General features: G+C 18.8%; 3 protein-coding genes and 2 pseudogenes across 5 annotated transcripts; 2 read left to right on the top strand and 3 right to left on the bottom strand.

Moving 5' to 3' along the window:
* The first annotated feature begins 3956 nt into the window (after window positions 1-3956).
* PmUG01_00078000 lies at window positions 3957-4924 on the top strand (annotated as a pseudogene). The gene is given in 2 exon segments: window positions 3957-4550; window positions 4565-4924. Coding segments are annotated over 2 exon segments (954 nt in total).
* A 2851-nt stretch (window positions 4925-7775) lies between these two features.
* On the bottom strand, window positions 7776-8505 carry PmUG01_00078100 (fam-l protein; the record flags this gene model as incomplete). Its single annotated transcript, XM_029006566.1, has 2 exons — window positions 7776-8372; window positions 8428-8505. The coding sequence occupies 2 exons, from the start codon at window positions 8503-8505 to the stop codon at window positions 7776-7778; spliced, it is 675 nt and encodes a 224-aa protein (XP_028859259.1).
* Window positions 8506-10347: 1842 nt separating this feature from the next.
* PmUG01_00078200 lies at window positions 10348-11314 on the top strand (annotated as a pseudogene). Its single transcript is given in 6 exon segments — window positions 10348-10629; window positions 10643-10681; window positions 10696-10923; window positions 10938-11072; window positions 11086-11127; window positions 11141-11314. Coding segments are annotated over 6 exon segments (900 nt in total).
* Window positions 11315-14039: 2725 nt separating this feature from the next.
* On the bottom strand, window positions 14040-14921 carry PmUG01_00078300 (Plasmodium exported protein, unknown function; the record flags this gene model as incomplete). Its single annotated transcript, XM_029006578.1, has 2 exons — window positions 14040-14711; window positions 14835-14921. The coding sequence occupies 2 exons, from the start codon at window positions 14919-14921 to the stop codon at window positions 14040-14042; spliced, it is 759 nt and encodes a 252-aa protein (XP_028859260.1).
* A 3508-nt stretch (window positions 14922-18429) lies between these two features.
* On the bottom strand, window positions 18430-20329 carry PmUG01_00078400 (PIR protein; the record flags this gene model as incomplete). The annotated part of the gene is made up of 3 exons (XM_029006589.1): window positions 18430-18609; window positions 18739-20169; window positions 20312-20329. The coding sequence occupies 3 exons, from the start codon at window positions 20327-20329 to the stop codon at window positions 18430-18432; spliced, it is 1629 nt and encodes a 542-aa protein (XP_028859261.1).
* Between the last annotated feature and the right edge of the window lie 2081 nt (window positions 20330-22410).

Here is a 22410-nt window from a genome sequence, read left to right on the forward strand (position 1 = left end):
AAAAAATACTTAATAAAAGAAAGAAAAGCGAACATGAAATATGAAGATTGAAATAAAGATGCATAAAATATATTTCAATTATATATACTATTTTTTATTTAAGATTATCAATATGAATATTATATTAGTATTTGATTAAATACAAGTAACAAGGTATATATATATATATATGTAAAAATTAAAATTATATTAATGTATTCCAAAAATATTAAACTTGTAGGAAAAAAAAAAAAGCAAAAACATTAATTTTGAAATACTTTTTTTTAATTTATACATCATAATTACTTATATTTTTATAATTCTATGTTATTTCATTATTTCTATTTATATGGTTATTTCCATATTTAGAATGACGCTTATTTGTATCCTTCAAAAAATTCCTATCAATTAATCGTTTAAGGATTTAATTAATATAAAAAAAAATTTAATAAAAAAAAACAGATATACGTTAAAACACATGAAAGCGTAGTGAAAACATATATATAATTCATATAATTTAATATATTATAAAAAAACCATATGTTATATACATAATGAAATACTTCTAGGTCATTATGATTTAATAGATAATCTCATAATAAACGTTTTCATTTATAGTAAGTTTGTAACCCTTTATTTGTTATATATCAATATATTTTTTTTTAATAATATATATTTTCTCACTAAGAAAAAATCATATTTAAATGTACTGTCCCTTCATAAAGAATTCAATTTTTTTATACAACAAATAGTGTAAGTTAAATGAAAAAACTTTATACATATTTATAGATATTTATGATATTCAAGTATCTTTTGGGATTGTATAACTTTTATAATTATAAATTAAAAAAATAATTGAACTAATTAAAATGCCTAAAACATGATAATAATGAAATTATTCTGAATACATAGTTTTTTATATTAACTTGTAATTTATATTCGCATTTAAAAAAAATGTAAACAATTAAATAAAAAATATTCTTATATTTTTTTTTACTTTAATATCTACATTATTATTTATTAATATTTTTATAAAATAAAAGATATAAAAGTTAAATATAAAAAAATGTATAAATTAAACAGTACTATATGAATTTCAGCGCTTTTCTAAAACCAGAAGGATATTAAAGAAAATATAAATATTTTATAGTAAATTTAAAAAATATGATATATTTTTACATTTTTAAAATAATTTGTTAATTTTGACTTTTATCTTTATGTTTTTTTTTGATTTTTTGTAATTACTTAATCATATTTTTCTTTTTTCTACTTAGCTAATAAGATTAATGGTTATTATTTTTTAAATCATCTCCTATATATTAATATTTATAAAAATAACTACTACTAGATTTATCTATGAAAATATAAAATCCATTTTATATATGTAACAATTTTTAACTGCTATCATATACCAAAAAAATAGGCAGATTACAAATTATTATTTACTGTTTTATATTATGTAAATCCCATAATAATATCACTTAATTTATGAATTTTACAATATCAATAATTCATAAATAATATTAATAAATAAAATGGAAAAAAATATATTAATCTGAATTAATTATAATTATTACCATAGGTTAATACAATGCTAAATAAAATATATATACGTCATTGTAATGTAATAACCTTATAATACATAAAACAAATATATTATTACATATTAATATCATATCATTAGGAAAATAATTATTTTTAGATAATTATGTTAGCATTGTCTTTGTTCCAACAATTTTGAATAAATTCAATAGAATTTATATTTTTTCTTTTTGTTTTACCAGAAGTAAATATATAGTTCTTTTAAAGTATATTCTTTTAATCTATATAAGATTCATTCCATTAGATATTTTTATACCTTACCATAAAATATTAGTATTACATGCATATTTTATTCGTACAAATTATACATTAGCAGAATAATAAATATTTATTTTTTCTTTTATATTTTATTTTTTATATATGATATGGTACTTAATAAATTTTTTAATATAACTTCAGTCTATTAAATCTATTGTGATTATACTTAAAATATATTGAATATTAAAAATAATCATAGAATATTGCCATACATAAACCTACAAATGTAGTTATGAATTAATATTAATCTCACAACAGCACAACAGTAATGTTTTGGAATTTATTAGGCATTTTGACAACAGGACTATTTTATTAAACGAAACGCATATATGAGTATTGAAAAATGATATAATATTGTTATAAATATAAAAATAAAATAACAGTGGATATCTTACGTAAAATAAATTTAAAAAATATTTATTTTAACCATTATAACAATAACTTTTCTATATTAATGACTACTTTGTTCATAAAGTAAAGGAGAAATAGTTCTACGTATGTACTAATAATAAAAACAATTTTTGTTTTTATGTAATTTTATATTCTTTTTAAATATATTTAATTATATCATAAATATATTAGTACAACTAAAATATAATAATATACAAGTTATATATTTTACTAAATATATAATCTTAAGATATTTTACAATAATATGATATATAAGAAAAAAAAAAATTAATTTATTATTATTCTCTGAGATCTTTGAAATATACGTTTATATATAGTACAACATATAAGACACATAATAGGGATAAATAAAATAGCAGTGAAATAAGCGAAATTGAAAAATTTTATGATATTTTTTTTATCAATTATTTTACAATATTGGGAAAGTAGAACAAAAGCCATAAATTTATTTTTTAATTGGGCTTGTTATATTTTGTCTGTAAATATAAATTTTAGTTAATATATTAATTTATATTTTTTATTAGTCACATGTATAAATAAAATTCACTAATATATTTTACTAAAAGCTTTAGGCATAAATTTTTTTTTTTTTTTTTATTTAATTTATAATTTTAATTAATCTACTCTGTAATAATATCTAATTTTTGTTAATATAATTGTTATATTTGAAATATAATCATATATATTATACTAAATCAAATGTTATAAAGATTAAACTGAAACTTTAGCTTCTTGTGTAATAGTATGAAAAAAAATAAGAGATTGTTTTAAATTATACGATAATGTCTATCTCTAGAATAATATGTTTATACTTAAAATATTATTTTTAAGCGAGATATTTTTAATTAAACGAAATAGTTTTTACTTTCATGTATTATAAACCTATTTAACTTGTATTTATTTTTCATTTATGAAAAGTTATAATTTCACTGAAAATCATGAAATTGAGATTTTTAAAGAACCCATATATTATTATAACATATTTTAAATATTAACTGTAATAATTTGAAAGGTACCATTTTAACACTAAAATAAAAATAAAAGGGAAAATTATATATTTATAAAATAAATAATATTTATAGTATTTTAAAAGGTAAAAAAGGACTTTTATATAGATAATCGAATATAATTCGCAATATGTATATGAGAATGCAGTAAAGTTAATTTATTTTTTTCTATATCATATAAGTACATTTATATAATTTTCACACGAACAAAAATTAAAGGGAAGAATATTTATTACTATAATTCTATTCTAGATACAATATAGAAATTATGTTTTTCATATTATTATGCTTAAATTAAAAGTTTTTATATTGTACTGTACAAACTATACAAACTTATATTAATTTTAACCAAAAATTAAAGTGGTGATTTTATTAAGAATTGTTTTCTTAAATTCTATATACAACAAAAAAGAATGCACCACATATAAACTTAAAGCGTAACATTTTTTCACTTAGATAAATATCAATATTATATTAATTTAACTTTTGCTATTTCATTCACATGTATTTATATAAAATGTAGGGGGAAAGCGTAAGATTTATTTTTTTTTATAATATTTATATATATCATAATATTTCGTTAATTTGTTGTTATATCAATGAAATATCTATTTTTATTCATTAAAATAAAAATTTACGAATATATATTATTATTAGTAGTAGTATTTTTTATTTTATTTTTTTTATTTTTAGAATAATTCCGTGGAATTATATCTTCAGTATAAAATGGAATATGAGGGGATTAGTTAAAATGTTAAAAGTGATAGTATAAGTCCTGGACAAATTTTTTCTAATACTAAATATAATTCTTTAGATATTTCTAATACTAATTTTATTGCATTATGTCAACAGATTGGTAGATATTTTATTGAAATTAAGGATAAATATTATTCCGATAATCTCAAATGTCGTAAATACTTGAATTACCTGATAAATTCAGAAAAAAAAAAAAAAAAAAAGAAGAATAGTTACATTTGGTTTAACCCCTTTAGAGATGTTTCGTCTAAATTAGATAATATATGCATATAAGAAATAAAAGAAATTGATACTGAACCTTTAACAAATCTTGAATAAATATACGGTTATTATTAAGATTTTAGCAAATTTAATGATAAAAAACAGGATTCTGGTGATATAATTTGTGGTAATATTAAGAAATGTTATAACCTTTACAAGAATAATTGTAAAAAACATCAAAAATGTAGTTAAAATGCTTTTTGCGTGGATTTAATCAATTGTAAAAAAGTATTTGATAATAAAATTCACAAGGTAGCTCCTTGTACTGGTTTATCACATATTTATCACCTATGCAAGTAAAATATATATTTTCTGTCAGTTTATCCAGAACGGTCGAATTGCTAGCAACATTCTCTTTATTTTTTTTATATAAAGTTAAAAAAAAATTATAGTTAATAACGTGAATATTCTAATACAATGAATATGCCCATTTTCACAAAAATTTACAAGCACAAAACATTAATATATTTAGGTATATATACATGTTTTGTTTCATATAGTTTACTTTATTGAAATCATGCTTATATAATAGCTTAGTTATGAAAAAAATAGTTGAACTTAAAGAAAAAAGAGAATCCTTACAAAATATATATTAAGTATTAGATAGAAAATTTAAAGGAAGTTCTCATAGTATAGGATATCAACCACAATGAGATCCTTGATATGAAAACTACAGTTTATATTATTTGCAATACAAAATCTAATACTCGGTGGTGCAAAAGTTACATATATGAGGATATTTCTTAATAAATAGATAAAAAAAATTAGAAATGTATACAAGCGCATAAAAATTAAAAAAAATAACACAGCAATTATTCAAACAAAGGGTTAACATAAATACAGTACTACTGTTTGAGTCAGTAGAAAAAGGTCCACTTATATATGAATTTTTCATTAGAATAAAAACCACATAATTTTAGTGTATAAATATATAGCACAAGATTGTGAAATGAATAATGATATTATTACACATTAATATATAGAAGCGTTTATTAAAGTAGTATTAATGTGAAAAGAAAAGAATCAAAAGTTTTAAAAAAAACACCAGTAATATTATTGTGCAAATAAAAAAATAAAATTCATAAAATAAAAACATTATTCAAAAGTTTAAAAGAATATATATATATTATTTATATCTTTAAAGTTTCATTATCATTTATCTATTTGCCGATAAACAGAATTAAAAATTTAAAATATGTAAAAATTATAGTATTGTTGTTTTTGTATGGTATTTATTCTATGTAACATTGTAAAAATGTTATTTATATATGCACTTAAGAGATATTTATTCTACTCAATCTCTAATTTATATAGGAAAACTCTTAATATTTAGTTTATAATTCATATATATGTTCTTCCTAAGCATTATACTTAATTTTCCTTTTCTCCTCTAATATATTTTATGCATATAACATCCAAAGTAATAAGTAAATCTATATATGATAAATAAAAAACATATATAAATTTATTATACAATTATAAAAATTACACTAAGGTAAATTATAAAAGTAACAAATCGCATATATATTACTATAATTCATTTTTATTTACTTTATAGTAAGGAAAAAATACGACAATTGCTTCCTTAAATGTAATATCATGTATCATTATAGTACCTTAAGAATAAATAAAATTGAACAGAAATCTACTTTTGTTCATGTTTCTAATAGAATTCCACTATTATGATCTCCGAGGAACACATTATTATACATATTATATTTTAAAAATTCAGTCTCTTTTTTTATTACATGTAAAAATTTCAGATTCTGTTCTAATAATCATATTAGTAATTTCAGAACGAGTATTAATTTTAATGATTTTGCATAGTCATGTATTATCTTAAGTTTTTCCATAAATCTGCAATTTTATTATTAATTTAAATATGGAATTTATCAGATTATGTGTAATGTTAAATTCAAAATAATTAAACAAACAATATTTATCGTTGAAATTATTTCACGTTATAGAAACATTAAAGTTTTCATATTAAAAAAAAACATAGTAATATTTTTACAATAAGGAGATACTCAATTTTATTTTTCATAAAATTTTTTTTATAGTAATTATAAATTTAATGAGGAAAAGAGATCTCAGCATATTGTTGAAGTTTGTTACATATACAGAAACACTATTTTGTTTATTATACTTTTTTAAACGTTGTTTTTATTTTTACTATGTAATATATATTTAAACATTTTGTGCTTCAAAATGTTCATGATAAAAAAAAATAAAAATATTAATATAACATTTCTTTCCTAATCAATATATATAATATCATTTGGAAATATTTTTAACACAACATATATAAACTAGTTAGTTAATCAACAAATTCAACATATTATTAATAATTTATTTTTTATAGAAGAGTAATTTCAGAAAAAAAAAAGATGCTTTATTTTATATATTTAAATTATAATATATAAACTAAAAACTTTTATTACAGATTAAAAAAGTATTTTAAAAATTCATATTTCATTCCTATTACCTTTTTTTTTATGTATATAAATAAAAAAATATATATCTCAATTTTGTAAATGTCTAAAGTTTATTTATTTTTTTTTTTTTAACATAACTAGTTGTATATTTGATAATATATATAAATTAATAAATTAAAATTGTTATAGTAGCAAAATTAAAATATTAACCATACATCCTAATCTCAGAACCCTATATAAAAACCAAATTATTTTATTATATATTTACAATTTTATATTTTTACCATGAAAAAGGTATAAGGTATATTAAAATGTATCTTAAGTAAATATATTTTTGGTAATGTATTTTCAAAAAAAACTAATTTTGTAAAATACATATAAAGTCCAATTTTATGTTTATAAAAAACATATACACATATACAGAACAAAATAAACTTCTCTTCATTATAAACCAAAAAGACATTTTTCTAATTAGGCAATCAAATAATCATTTTAATCTACAAAATGATAAAAAAATATAAAGCAGTATTTTCTTTGTAACTTAAATATAAATTAACATGGTAAATTACTGAAATTATATAAGTTGTCGTATTATATATTAATGAATACCTACAAATATGTATTTTAAATAAAATTCAGATGAAATTCACAAATATATATACCAGGGAATAATTTTTAGTTATGAGGGAACACTAGTTCATAATACAAATTGAAAAACATTAAAACATTTAAATTTATAATAAGACTAATAACAATATACATTACAGCTGTATATAAATCTTACTACGTATACGTTGTTCAACATGTAAAAATTATGCTATTGTGGGTATATTTATTAAGTCTATTACTGAGAAAATATATATTTCTTTTCATGGCGAAAAATTTTTTATAGAAAGAAACATAAATACTCTTATTCATTTTACCTTTTACGGTACTTAATTTTTTCATATTTTTTAACTTTTTTGTGGTAATAAACGATTCTTGATATAATTATGATACAATATATAATGAAGGGTATGACGTAAAATAGATTGAAAAGAAGTGGTATGGTATAATAACACTTACACTACCACTCTGATGGATGCTTATAACCTAATAACGATTTTAAGAATGATCCCTCCAAATAACTACCTATATTTTTGGACCAACCACTTGAAAAGCTCTTCAATATATCAACTAACCCCCATACAAGGCCATAACTACCACAGTAATCTAATACAAATGACAACGATAAAAATATGAAAAATATTAAAGTTGGAGCAAGTTCCGATGCCAGTTTTTTACGTATAATTTTTTTATAAATCTTATTACTAATTGTTCTGTTATTTTTAAGAAAATCTTCATAATCAAGTTCTTTGAATATTTTTTTTTCTAAACGAGAATATTTTTTTGTTTCAAATATATAACATTTATTTTTATTAGCATGTTTATTCCTTCCAACATTATTCAGTGAACTTCCATTTGGTTGCATCGATGTTCTTGTGGCCCCTTTTTTATTATTAGATATATATATTTTTTCGTTTAATTCATTATTTGGTATCTCATTTTTTAACTCTACAATGCATAAATTCTTATCGCGTTTACATTTTGCCAGCAATCGAAAAGTTCCATTTAATTTACTGTCTAGTTTGTAGTTCTCATCCAAGTATTTGCTAAAAATATTCTATAAACGTAAAGTAAATATTTATCATACATAAGATTAAATAATCTCATGCTACAAAAAAGTATTGATATAAAGTAAACTCAAAAAATATGAATAAAAAATAAAAACTTCTAATAACATTTTTATACCACATCTTTGTAAAAATAGCATATCAAAGATAAAAGTACAAAAGTAGAAATTTCAATCAAAAAAAATAGCTTCATTTTTTGTTTCATAATATATATATTTAATATTTCAATATATCAAGGTAATATATAACAATAATATAATATTCATTTCATAAAAAAGGATATTATAATTATTTATTTAGTGCGTTATTATTATTATTATTTTTTTTTTTTCGTAAAAAGTGAATAGTATATATGTATTCTGTTATTTTTTACAAAAGACGCAAAGAAAATTAACATTAAAAATATATTATAATGTTTTTATTTTAATCCTGGCTTTAAAAAGGTAATTTGAATTAGAATAATATCATTCGAATTCAATAACAAATATTCAAAATATATAAATTATCTATTTAATACATTAAGTTAAGTAATTATTTAGTAATTATTTTAAATATAAAATAAAGAATATAATATTTGATTTCTTAATATATTGAATATATACCTAATATAGAGAATATAGAGAATACTTTGCGCTATATTTTTTTAAAAATATTACTGTTTTAATTGATATACATATATTATAAATTTTAACATTAAAATTATATTTTTGGAATAATTTTTATATAAAAAATATTAAATTCTAATGTCGCTGTTTTTACCATTGTATCTGTATAATTACATTAAGAATACATAAACATTACTATATTGTTTACCAATTTATTTTGTAATAAATATTTAAATAATTCTCATATAATATTATTAAATAAACTATTATTCAGTTGCAATAATAATATAATAAATGTATATTTTTCTCTATTTATAAAATTCCTTAATACTCAAATTAGTTATCCCACACATAACTAACCACTACAAATTAAACTTGAATTATAAGTTCTTGCATATATATTAATAATAACCTGAATCTAAAAGGACAAGTGTCACATATGTGTGAATGTCATATATAGAAAAGAATATTATTTCATAAAATATTATATCTTTTAAAATTAATTAATATAAAATAAAAATAATTAAAAAAACATTAAAATATTTATTTACAAGATTTCCAATTTTTATATATGCATAAATTAAATATATTGATATTAAGATATCTCTCTCCAGATATATCTTTTAAAAAATTTGAATAACTTATGTTTTTTCATTTTATAAGTTACATGTTTTCAAAAATATTTACCATGTTATTAATAAATCAATTATTTATCTAAAGTGAGGTTTCAGTATAAGCTTAAAGTAAAGCAGCTTTAACAAAATTTGCGTTTAATAATGTTAAAATTCCATAAATAAATTTCATGCAAAACCATATAATTTATCTTTATTGACAAAATAAATATTAACATTTAAATTATAATATGTTAGATGTCCAAACATTGATAAAAACACTATAATCATTTTATGATCTATCTATACGTATAACACTCATATTCTTTAAAATTTATATTATTTTAAAGAACATTAAATTTTGTAAAAATTCCAAGACATTAATAGAATATATTTATAATTATTCACGTATTAATATTTCTACTGTTCTTTAGGTTAACGCACGAGTAAAAAAAATAATAATAGGAAAAATTTATAAACAAGCATATATATAATAATGTTATACAGGTAGTGTATTTATTCATAAAATTTATTTACATTTAATTTAGAAGTTAATTAATTTTCATTATAAATATATTATTAATTTTTAATGAAGTAGTTATTAATATATACAGAATAAAATAAGTAACTGCTGTATTATGTATGTTAATATCAAACTAATTTTATTTTAAAAAATGAATTCTATTAGTGGAGTCAAAAACATACAAGTATATTATAAACTTAATATCATTTTTTTTTATATATAGTAAAATTCTGTGACATTATATCTTAAACATAAAAAGGAAATAGTAGATGCTATTTCAGATGTTCAAAAAGACACGGGTAAAAGTGCTAAAAATCCAGGACAGAAATGTAGCAGTAGTTGAAATAACGAATTTATAATATCAAGTCTAGATACTGTTGGATATTTAAATGTACTAATAGAACAATATAAATCTTATAGCATCAAAAATTATAAAGATTTGAATTACCTGATAATCGCTTAAAAAAAATATAGTAAGAATGCCACTTAATTTTCAGATATAAAATAAATTTCCGTCCCAATTAAATAATATATTCGTGCAAGAGTTTAAAAATATTGATACAGAAATTTTAAAAAACTCTAAGTACTATACAGTTATGATAATGCTTCTAACAATTTTAATGGGCAATATTTTGATTCTAATGATAACTATTGTATACATATTAAAAATTCCTTTGACTTTTTTATTCAACATTACGATCAATTCCAAAAAAAAGTTAAAAACTTTTTTTGTAAAGAATTAAACAATTTTAAAGAAATATATAATAATATAATGTGTAATGTAACTTCTTGTCCTGGTGTACCACAAATTTACCACCTACTAAAATAGATTATGTATTTGTTGCTAGCTTTACAATAACTTCATTATTACTAACAACTTTCACCTTAATTTTTTTATATAAGATTAATAAATATTATAATTAATAATGTGAATAACGTATCACAATTCTTATAATTCATTATCACACAAAGTATTAAAAAAAATAAAATAATACTTTTAATTACATATATATATCTTTTTTTTCATATAGTTTACTCCAATGAAATCAAATCTACGTAATCGTTTACAAAAGGAAAAACTTTTTAAACTTAAAGAAGTTGAAAAAGAAGCAATAGAATCACCACAAAACACACATTATGAAGCAAATATAAATTATGAACGAAGTTTTCATAATATAGACTATCAACCACAATTATACACTTGATACAAAAGTAGAGTTTATATTATTTTCATTAGAAAGTCGAACATTTATTCGTGTATATGTTACATATAAGAGGAAATTCATTAATACATAAGACAAAATAAAAATAAATAAATGAATACATTTGTGTAAAAATTACAAAAATAATGATGTAAATATATTTTAAAAAAAAGCATGACATAAATTCAACCCTATGGTAAAATCAGAAGCAGAAAAATTAACATTTGTATGAAATTTTTTTAAGAATGGAAAACAAATATTTTTAAAACATAAATATACAACGCAAGATTAATAAGAATATGCTGATTCTCATGTACAATTATATGAAGTAATGTTTATTACATAAGTATTAAAAAGGGGGAGAAAAAAAACAAAACAAAAGAATCAAATATAACAACAATAGTTTTATTACATAATAAAAAAACAATAACCTAAGATAAAAACATTAATCAAAAAGAAAAATAATAGATATTATTCAATTATAACTAACATTATTTTAAGCTTCTATCATTATTTATTTTCTTACAATTAAGTTGAATTAAAAATTCAACCCAGAATACAACAATATTAATATTGCAATCTTGATTTTGTAGATGTTCTATGTGACAATGTATTAAGAATCCTTATGCAATATGATAGGATAGGTTAATTTTAGTACTTCTCAAATATAAATGAAAAGATTCATATCCATTAATTAATAATTGATAAATATATTCCTCTCAAGCACAATTCTTAATTCTTTTTCTTTTTTAATACCATTTTATATATTTAACATCCAAGTAAATTAAACAAATAGATACATGATAAATAAGAAATATATATAAATTTACCTTATAATTATCTATTTTTCTATAAATCATATTATAGTAACAAAATACATTATTCATGTTCCTATATATTATTTTTATTTACTTCATACAAAAAGAAAAATAAGATAAATATTCCAATAAAAGTCATAGAAAGTAACACGAAATTATGGAAAGAATCAAGAAAATTGAAATATAATTCTATATTACTTAAGGTTCCTCATACAATTCTACTTTATAGTCTCCATAGTACTTAATATATACATATTACTAAACGTATGATATGTTATAAATGGAACACGCTTTTTCCATTATGTGTATTTTTTAGGTATTGTTCTAATTTGTACATTAAAATTTTCAGAATACTCACTCGTTTTTATTATTTCACATAACAATGTATTACCTTGGATTGTATTTTATATCCGAATTTTATTTACTAACATACATATGACATTTTTCTAATTGTAATAAATACCACATCCAAAAAAATAAAGAAAAAAATATATATTAAAGAAACTATATCACTTCATGGAAATTTTGGAATATTCTTATAAAAAGTATAAACCCAAATAATTTTTTAATAAGGAAGTAGTTGATTTTATTTTACTTGATCATTTCTTTATAGTAATCATAAATTTAGTAGAGAAAAAGTGTTCAGCATATGGTCATACTTTAAATAAATATAAAAACACTATTTAAATTGTTATATTTTTTTAAACATTGTCTTTAATTTTAATGTAAATATTTATAATAATATATATATATATATATATTCTAACAGTGTAATAATGCTCATAACAAAGAAAATTATAAAAATAATAAAATAACTCTTCTTTATACACTTATTTATGCAGTATAAACTTATGTTATTTTTAAAAAAATTAATATATAAAAATTATTTTTTTAATTCTCATCAGAATTCAACATATTTTAATTTATTATTTATAAAAAAATTATATCAATGAAAAAAACCTTGATTTCATTTATATTTTAAATGTATATTATTAAAAGAAAAAAAGATTTTTGCAGATTAAAAGATACTTTTAAAATTTAAATAGTTCTATAAACTTTTTTTCCTTTTTTTAGGTATATAAATAAAAAAAATATTTCAATTTCTTAGAATCTTGAAGTATATTCTCTTCATTTTAAAAAAGAATTATATATTTAATTATGTAGATAAAATTATCATATAAAGAAAAAAAGTAACAAGGATAAAATTAAAATATTAACCATACTCCACTAGACTATGGATTCTACATAAAAGGATATTACATTATTATATATTTATAACCTAATAATTATAATATTAAAAAAAATAATATGTTTTTTAAAAATATATTTTAAAATAAATATATATAATATTATATGTATGATAAATATTATTTCCTAAAATAAACAATGAATTTGATTTTATTATAAATATATATATTTATACAACAAAGTACATTCAATTCAATTCATAATTCCCTAAAAAAGACATATTTAGTTTTAAATTTAAACGAATAATTACTTTTTTTATTTACACAGGATTTAATAATTTAAGTCTTGAAAAAAACGTAAAATAATAATTAGTATTATTTTTTATAGTAGCAAATGTAATTTGGCACAATACATCAATAGATTTATACGGATCGGACTTCTATATATTAACTTTAAAAAACATATTTATATTTTTTTAAAAATAATGTAAAATATATAAATATATATATCATAACATGCTATTATAATTAAAAAAAACGTTAAAATATAAAGTGCAATCATTAAAAAATTCAAATTAATAAAACAATTAAAGGAATATATTTTTACTTTTGCTGGTTAACAAAGATATTAAGTGCATTTGGATATATGTAATCTAAGTAATTTATTGTTATGTGTGCTATTTGTGTACATTATTTATGGTATTACAGATCTTATTTATTATATTTAACTACCTTACGTAAAGAAGGATACGCCGTATTATTAATATCATATTTTTTTTCTAAAGCCTTTAAATATTTTACAACTCTTCTTTGTATAAACAACATTGCTACTGCAACTACAAATGTTAATATATAGAATAACACAACAAATAGACCTATTTTATTAAATAAACGTATAACATTATTAACATCATCCAAGTACCCCAATTTTCCTAAGACTATTAACGTGATACCAACTAGTACATGGAAGCTCCCTAAAATAAAAATCCCAAGTAATTTTAATTTTATATCTTCCTTTAAAGATATAAAATCTTTAATCCATGAATTCCTAACTATATTTTTATAATATATTTTGTCAAATATTCTTTTTTTACAATATAAATTTCCTCGAATGTACATAGATGATTCATTTCTTCTAGGTAGCTTATAGTTTTCTGCACTTTTTAATGAAACTTTATCTGCCAATATATTTTTTTCTTCATTTATTTTTTCATTATTATATATATCTTTTTTTATGTACTTTCCATTATTTGGTATCACATCATTTATCCATATAGTATATGGACGTTTCATCTGTTTACGTTTTGCTAGTAAACGATAAGTTATTTGACCTAATTTTCTAATATTGTCATACTTCTCATCTAAATATTTATTAAAGCTACTCTGACAAAACAAGGAATACATGCATAATTTAAAAAGAACAAATAATTTCATACTAACAAAATTATTAATAGAAATAAAATGAGTATAATATTTATAATACATATATCCATATTATTATCATACCATGTTATTGTTAAAATGATTTATCCATGTTAAAAGGATAAAAGAAAAAATTTTAATAAAAAATTGTAACTTAAATTTTTCTTCCATGATTCAAAATTCTAATAATGTAATATATTCAGTGAAGAAAATATTTAATAATAAAATAGTATTCTTCTAATTACAAAGAACATATTATATATTTTTTTAATATTATTTCATAAACATTTAATTATAGTACATAATTATAATGCATTTTACAATAAATAAAAAGGAATATAACTCTAAAAATATATTGTAAAATTATTATCTTAGTGTTAATTATAAACAAAATTACCTTTTGTAAACATAATATAATACGCGCTAATTAATAATTATCCAAATATATATATTAGTTATTTAAAATATAAGTATATTTAAATAATTGTTTTTTATATTTTAAAAAAAAAAAAAAAAAAAATATATAAATATATCTAAATATTAAGTTTATATAGAATATACAATTTACAGAATATAGATAATTTGTTTCTCTATTTATGAAGAGAATCATAAATAATCTTAACAATATTTTCCTTCTATTAATTATAATTTTATAAACATTATATTATGGAAAAATTACTTATTATTAATAAAACATTAATTAATGTAAAAATATAATAATAGTAAAAATTTTAACAAAAAAAAAATATAATATGTGCTAATTTTTGTGTTATATATTTCATTCATTTATTTACTATGTAAATCTATGATTCTACTCATATTTTATAATATATTGAAAAACCAAAATTTCTAATTACTACTTAATAAAAAAATATACATTTTAAAGGAAAATAATGAATGCTTTTTTTATTTTTGTAATGTACATTTTGAAGTTCATAACTTTTTAATATAATTAATTTATTCAATTACTTCTAAATGAAAATTTTGAATGCGCTTAAATTTTTTTTTTTCTAGTTCATTATGTATTTAGAAGAAATATTTGTATAATAAATAAGAAAAAAAAAAAAAAGTAATATATTATTAATCTATTTATATAAAATTTTTTATTTATATAAAATGAAATGGGAATTCTCTATTTTTCTTTTTTTATAATGCAGCATATATTGACCTAATGGTGTAGTTTAATTGTTATTATATAAAAAATAAATAAGCATTCTTTTTTTTATCTTATTAGTTTAATAACTTTTTGCTTATAAATACTCATAATTCATAGAAAATTAAATAATTAATTAAATTACACTTTTACTAAATAAAATTGCACTTTTTATTAAAAAAATTACATTAATAATTTAATAATTAAAATAAATACACAATAAAGTAAATTATTCCTAAAAATAAAAATAGGAAGATGTAATATGTATATAAATAATTTTAAATAATTTAATAACATATACTTATAGAAAAAGTATAAATGATTAATCTGTATATAATTTATATATATTACATCCACTAATTATTAAATAAGTGTATTAATGATTTAACGAATTTACAATTATAATAAGAATTATGTATAATTCTAAAAATAATTATTATTACCGCTATATTTTATATAGCAATAATAAAACATAAGAAAATATTATAATAATATAGTATTATATATATACAATAAAAATTAAAGCAAACATTTTCTTATGAACTATGATATTTTTAGATTATCTTTAATTCAAAAAGATAAAAGTTAAAAGGAAAAATTCAAATGAATAATACGTAAGAATATATAAATAATAACTTTGCAAAAACAATTATAGTTCTCATGCAACACTTTACAGCAGTATTGTAGTGCTAAATTTATCCCTCATAATTTCATTTCCTATACATTGTGAATTAGTTTCAAATAGTATACATAATTTATTTTATGAAACCATAATAGTAAACAAGTAAATGAGTATAAAAACTAACGAGTTAAAATATTTTGTTTCCTCTATTATTAAATGTTTTTTTAATACTAATAGGTTATTTTATATGGTATTTATTCGTATTTTTGGAATCATAAAATATAAAATAATTATTAATAAATTTTAATCTAATTAATAGAAATAATTCATATCGATAATATTATTGACTAAATTGAAATTATTTTATTCATAATGATTAATTAATCTTATAACCTAACAATGAAACATTGGAAAAATAAATAAAAAACATCTTATATAAATGTAGTAAATAAATTAATGATAAATTACAAAAAAAAAAAAAATAAAATAATATAAAAATATGTAAAAAATTAAAATAATAGTTTATAGTTAATGTTTTTAAAATACTAAAAAGTAAATGTATAACATATAAGTTAAACAGAATTATAATTCTAACATTAGATAATAAGTTCTATTAAAATATTTATATATATCACTGACTAAAAAAATTTTATTTTCCTGTAGTTTTTGTTAATTATATGTATATTATATCAACTAAAGGTTCATATTAAAGTTTTCTTGTAAACGTTATTTTTTTTAGTTTATATGTATTTATTCTATAAATATATAATTAAAATTTTTTTTTTTCTAATATTGAATAATTGATATATTTTTATATAACTGCTAATGGAACTTCACTAAAATTTTACATATAATTATGTCAGAGAACAATAGTAATATAATATAATTTAGGTATACTTAATATGGTTATCCTGTATAATACTTATTATTTCATAATGCTTTTTTTTGACACAAATAAATGCATTAACTTTATTAATAATGATTTTTTTTAATTAATTTTTTCATGTATATTTATAATATATTCCTCAAACAAATAATATAAATTGTATTAATGAAACATATCGAGTACATCTTTAACATTCAACATAAGTTAATCATATCTTTAATAAAAGTCTTATATGGTATAGAGTTCAGAATATTAATTAACTTCATAGTATATATAAAGATGCAATGTTCGTCAGATGCAATATCATTTTACACAAAAAATAATATAAAATAAGACTATATAAATATCGTTAGAAATTTAAAACTTTGTTACATGGATGATAACATAATCTTTAATCTTAATTTTATATTTATCTTTTTTTATTAGAATGCACTAATTTAAGTATTATTATTTTATGAGTTACATTATGTTTACATATTTAGATGTTGGTATAGCTACAATTTTATTTTCTAGTTTACATGTTCTAAATTTATACATAATAGCTATGAATTCAAAATTATTTTTATATTATATATAACTTTAATGTATTCGATGATTTTACAAATTATATAATAAATTTATTAGACTATTTCATGAGTATAATTTAAAATATTAAATATATTTTATGATGTATTATTGCAACTCATGCTGTATTAGGGACTTAAATTATACTAAACATGAAAATAAATATATTTTTTTATATATTAGAAATAATAATAATGTTTTCCAAAATTATTATAATTTAATATAAAAAAAGTATTATAAATAAATTCAATTAATAATATTATTAAAAAATATAAAAAAAAATACATACAAATAAATATATAAAGTTAAAAACAAAAAGTAATATATTTTTACTATACAGCCTTTTTCTTATTTTATTTTTTAATTATATCTATTTAATGGGAATGTATATTTAGCTCAATTTTATATACTTTTTAATATCTTTAAACTAAGTTATTTGATAGCCTGTATAACATTAATGAAATGAAGTTCGTGGTTCTATATTTACTACACTAAATCTCCTCCTTTCAGAATTCCTATAGGTACGTTTTATGAATCTCCTTGGTAGTCTTTGCGTACTTAATTCAGAAAAATTAGTCCTATATCTTTTTTTCCTTTTTCTAGTTTTACCCAGATATGTTCCAAATGGAGTAAACTAATAAACAAATCAAAGATATAAAACATATAAAATATGATTATATTACAATTGAAACATTTAACAAAAATTCATTATAGATAAATACTTATCATGTATTCATAATATAAAATAAAATTTGGTGTATACTTTAAAATAGAGGAAAAAAACAAAAATTATTCCCATCACTAAAGCAACTACAATAGAAACACGCAAAAAAATGTTCTGTAATATATTAGATTCTTCATCTTTTCCAGGATGTGCTTTACCATTTGAATTTTTAATACCTGGGTCTTCCATTTGTTTAGTTTTTAAAATAACTTGACCTCTTGATATTCCTAATTCCCGTGGGAGGTGACTCCCCAATTGACTTCTCTTTTCTCTTTTAACAACAACTTTTAATGGTTGTGTAGGCCATGACTTTCCCCCCGCTAGCTGATAACCCCCAGTATTCTGTATTTTTACAAGAATACCTTTTCCAACCAATTGTTCTATATACTTACAAAGTCCTGATGTGTCGTCCTCTGGTTTTTCTGCAGGACAATGTAATGTTCCATTTTTTCCTAGTTTCCATCTAAGATCAACTACTTCGCTTTTTTTGACAGTAGACAGATTATTTACTGTTTCTGAACTAATGCCCGCTATTTTTCTATCTTTTTCATGTAGTGCTGCATATTCTAAATTTATACTGGATTCAGACTTTTGCTCTTCTGTATACGATCTTTCTTCGTTCCTTTGTCCATTGTTTACAACGTCAATCATATTTCTACGTTTCAAAGTAGATGCTCGGGTAAGACCACATGATAATTCTTTGTCATTATTCTTAACATGGCAATTGGTGAAATGAATTGTATCCAAAAAATCTTGTTCCAAATCGCTAGATTCTAATTTTTCTTCAGAGATTTTAGTTTCTTTAAAATTTTCTAGTCCATTACAATTTCCGACACCTGTTGATTCTATTTTAGATAATAGTTTACTTGGATCAAACTCATTTTTACAATTAAGGAAATAGTTAGGACACTTCAATATATTATTCTCACAACACTCATTCTTTTTTTTGTTGTATAAAACATTAATAGCATTAAGGTAATTTTTATATTTATCCTTCTCAACAGAAATACAAAAATCTTTACTTTTAATATTCTCATAATTTGTAAAATAATCATACAAATATTTCTCATCTTTTTTATCATTCAATTCCTTTAAAGTTTTTTTATCGAAATTATAAGTACAATTTAATATCCTATAATCATTTGTAAGTGATGATTGTAGGTCAAGAAATTCAGTAATAACAACTTTTACATCTTCTTCTGCCGAATTTTCTTCTAACAGTTTCTTTATTTCTTCATATACCCAGTATTTATAATGTAAACAACGGTGATTATAGTTCCATAATTTATCCTCTTCGGGTACTTTTTTTAAATTTCTTGCAACTTTTTTACAAAGGTTACTACAATTAAATTTACATTTTGTTTTTTCTGAATCAAATTTATAACAATTAAAATTATTATCAACTTCACTGACATCAGATTTAAATTCTTTATATATTTTATTTGAAGGTAATTGTTGTAAAATTTCTTCCTGAAAATTGAATAGAAAAAACAAATTAGTAAATTCTCAAATACTTTTTATAAATTATGAACATCTGGGTAATCTTCCACATTATAAATTGTATATATATTAAGAGAATAAATTGTTATTTCTATGAAAAATTTAATTATACATAATTTATTTGATCCATTTATATAAAATCCTTACTATTTTGCAATGTGCTAAATTAAAAAATTTTAAATATATATATAAAAATATTTATTCATAAATAATGACAACATATTTGAAAATGAAGCATTTTTCGCTTTTTTTATTATCTATTATTTACTTGATTTTTTTTATATCTTAATTAAAAATTTGACCAAACTTATATTATAGCATAAATCATAAATGTATCGTTTTAATTATATTATTATAATCAGCTGAATCGTAAATAAATTTAGCGTCGATAATACGTAATAGTATATAGTACAAAATAATTAGCACGTAGTATAAAACAACTTAATTAAATATATATTTAATCAGTATTATCATATTTACTTTAATAGAAAATATTTTTTTTAATATAAAAAAATTAATTGATAGTGATTTTTTTTCAAGCTCTCTTTTACTTTTATATATTTATTTATGAATTACTATAATAAACTAATAAAAGTACAATATCTTCTTATGGTCAAAGTAATTATTCCTATGTTAAGAATAAAACAATTCCATTAAGGTTATATTACCTATGATAGTGTAAGGAATATAATAATACATAAGTGCATTATCATCATTAACCAAATTCATATTAAAAAATTAAAAATATGTTAATGAAGGTGTAATATTACAAAAAAATAGAAAAAAAAGAATAAATGATTTTTAATATAATATAATATATTTATATATTTTTTTTAATTATATTTTATTTATTTGTTATTTATCCTATGTAACCAACTACAAATTCTTCGCTTTTTTCATGGTCCCTGTTAGATTATAAATTAAGTTTCTATTTTTGTTTTTTCATATCATTGTATCCGCTGTATATATGTTCGTATGTATCAATGCTTTTATGTATAAATGAAACAATTAGATGAATTATTTTTAAAAAAATATTTAAGAAAAATTCAAAAATGTGATTTCCTTGAAAATATGGATAAAATATGCTTATTTTTCCAATACAGCGAAACTATTATTTTATATTTAAGTGAAAAAAAATTAAACTAATCTGAATACTATAAGTTAAATATGAAAAATTTCTATTACAGTATCTAATTAATTTTTCGCAGATACTAAAGTTATAATGACAAGTAACAGCACAATATTTCATAATTCATAGATTTTCCCTAAAATTTCCTAGGTTTTTTTTCATTATAATGATAAATGTAGTAAAATATAATATACATTATAAATAAAGAAAATATTAAAGAATATTTTTTTTACGCTTTCGGATATGTACCTTTGCAATAGAGAATTTTAAAAATTCTTTTTTTAAAATATAATAATTTTAGCATGATAATATGAAGTTCAATAAAAATATAACACATGAATATAAAGAAAACATAACTAAAGTTAATACATGTACAAAGTAGATTTTTTTTCATAATGAAATATTCTAAAGTAAAAAGATAAATTTTATTTTATTTTAATTTATTTTTCGCTCTATTCATTGCTACATGTATTAAGCTTTGATTTACTATGAAATTGTAATGTTTTTTTTTTTTTTTTGGAATATTTATTTATTATTGATTTGTTTCATATTATAAATATGTATAAATTCATTTTTCTTGTTTAACAAAGTTGCAGTAGAGGAAAATATATAATTATTACTACAAAACAATGCCTCAAAAAAAAAAAAAACAATAATACTTTTACATATTTTTCTAAAACAAATCTGTTAATTTTCATTTTTTTTATTAATTTATCTTAAATATTTAATTTAATCAAAGACCTTAACAACTGTGCTGAATAAGCGGCTTATTAAATTCATTCATAAGCTTATACAGATATAACTAATGACAATATTTGCAACATTATATCATGTTAAAAAATTATTTCATTTATTTTGACTGTTACATATTTTCCTTAAATTATATTTAAAAATTTTTTTCACTTAATATTTTATAATATTTTTTTTTGGAATATAAAAAATTTTTAACTTTATTCAATAATTCGTTTTACTAATAATCATTAATCTTATGCATAATATGACTATTATCGCATATATAATATTTTTCATAATATTCATTTGTTTTTATATATTAAGTAAAATAAGTTATATGTAAATAAATT

This window comes from Plasmodium malariae (assembly GCF_900090045.1).
Source record: "Plasmodium malariae genome assembly, contig: PmUG01_00_47, whole genome shotgun sequence".
NCBI classification, from domain to species: Eukaryota; Apicomplexa; class Aconoidasida; order Haemosporida; family Plasmodiidae; genus Plasmodium; species Plasmodium malariae.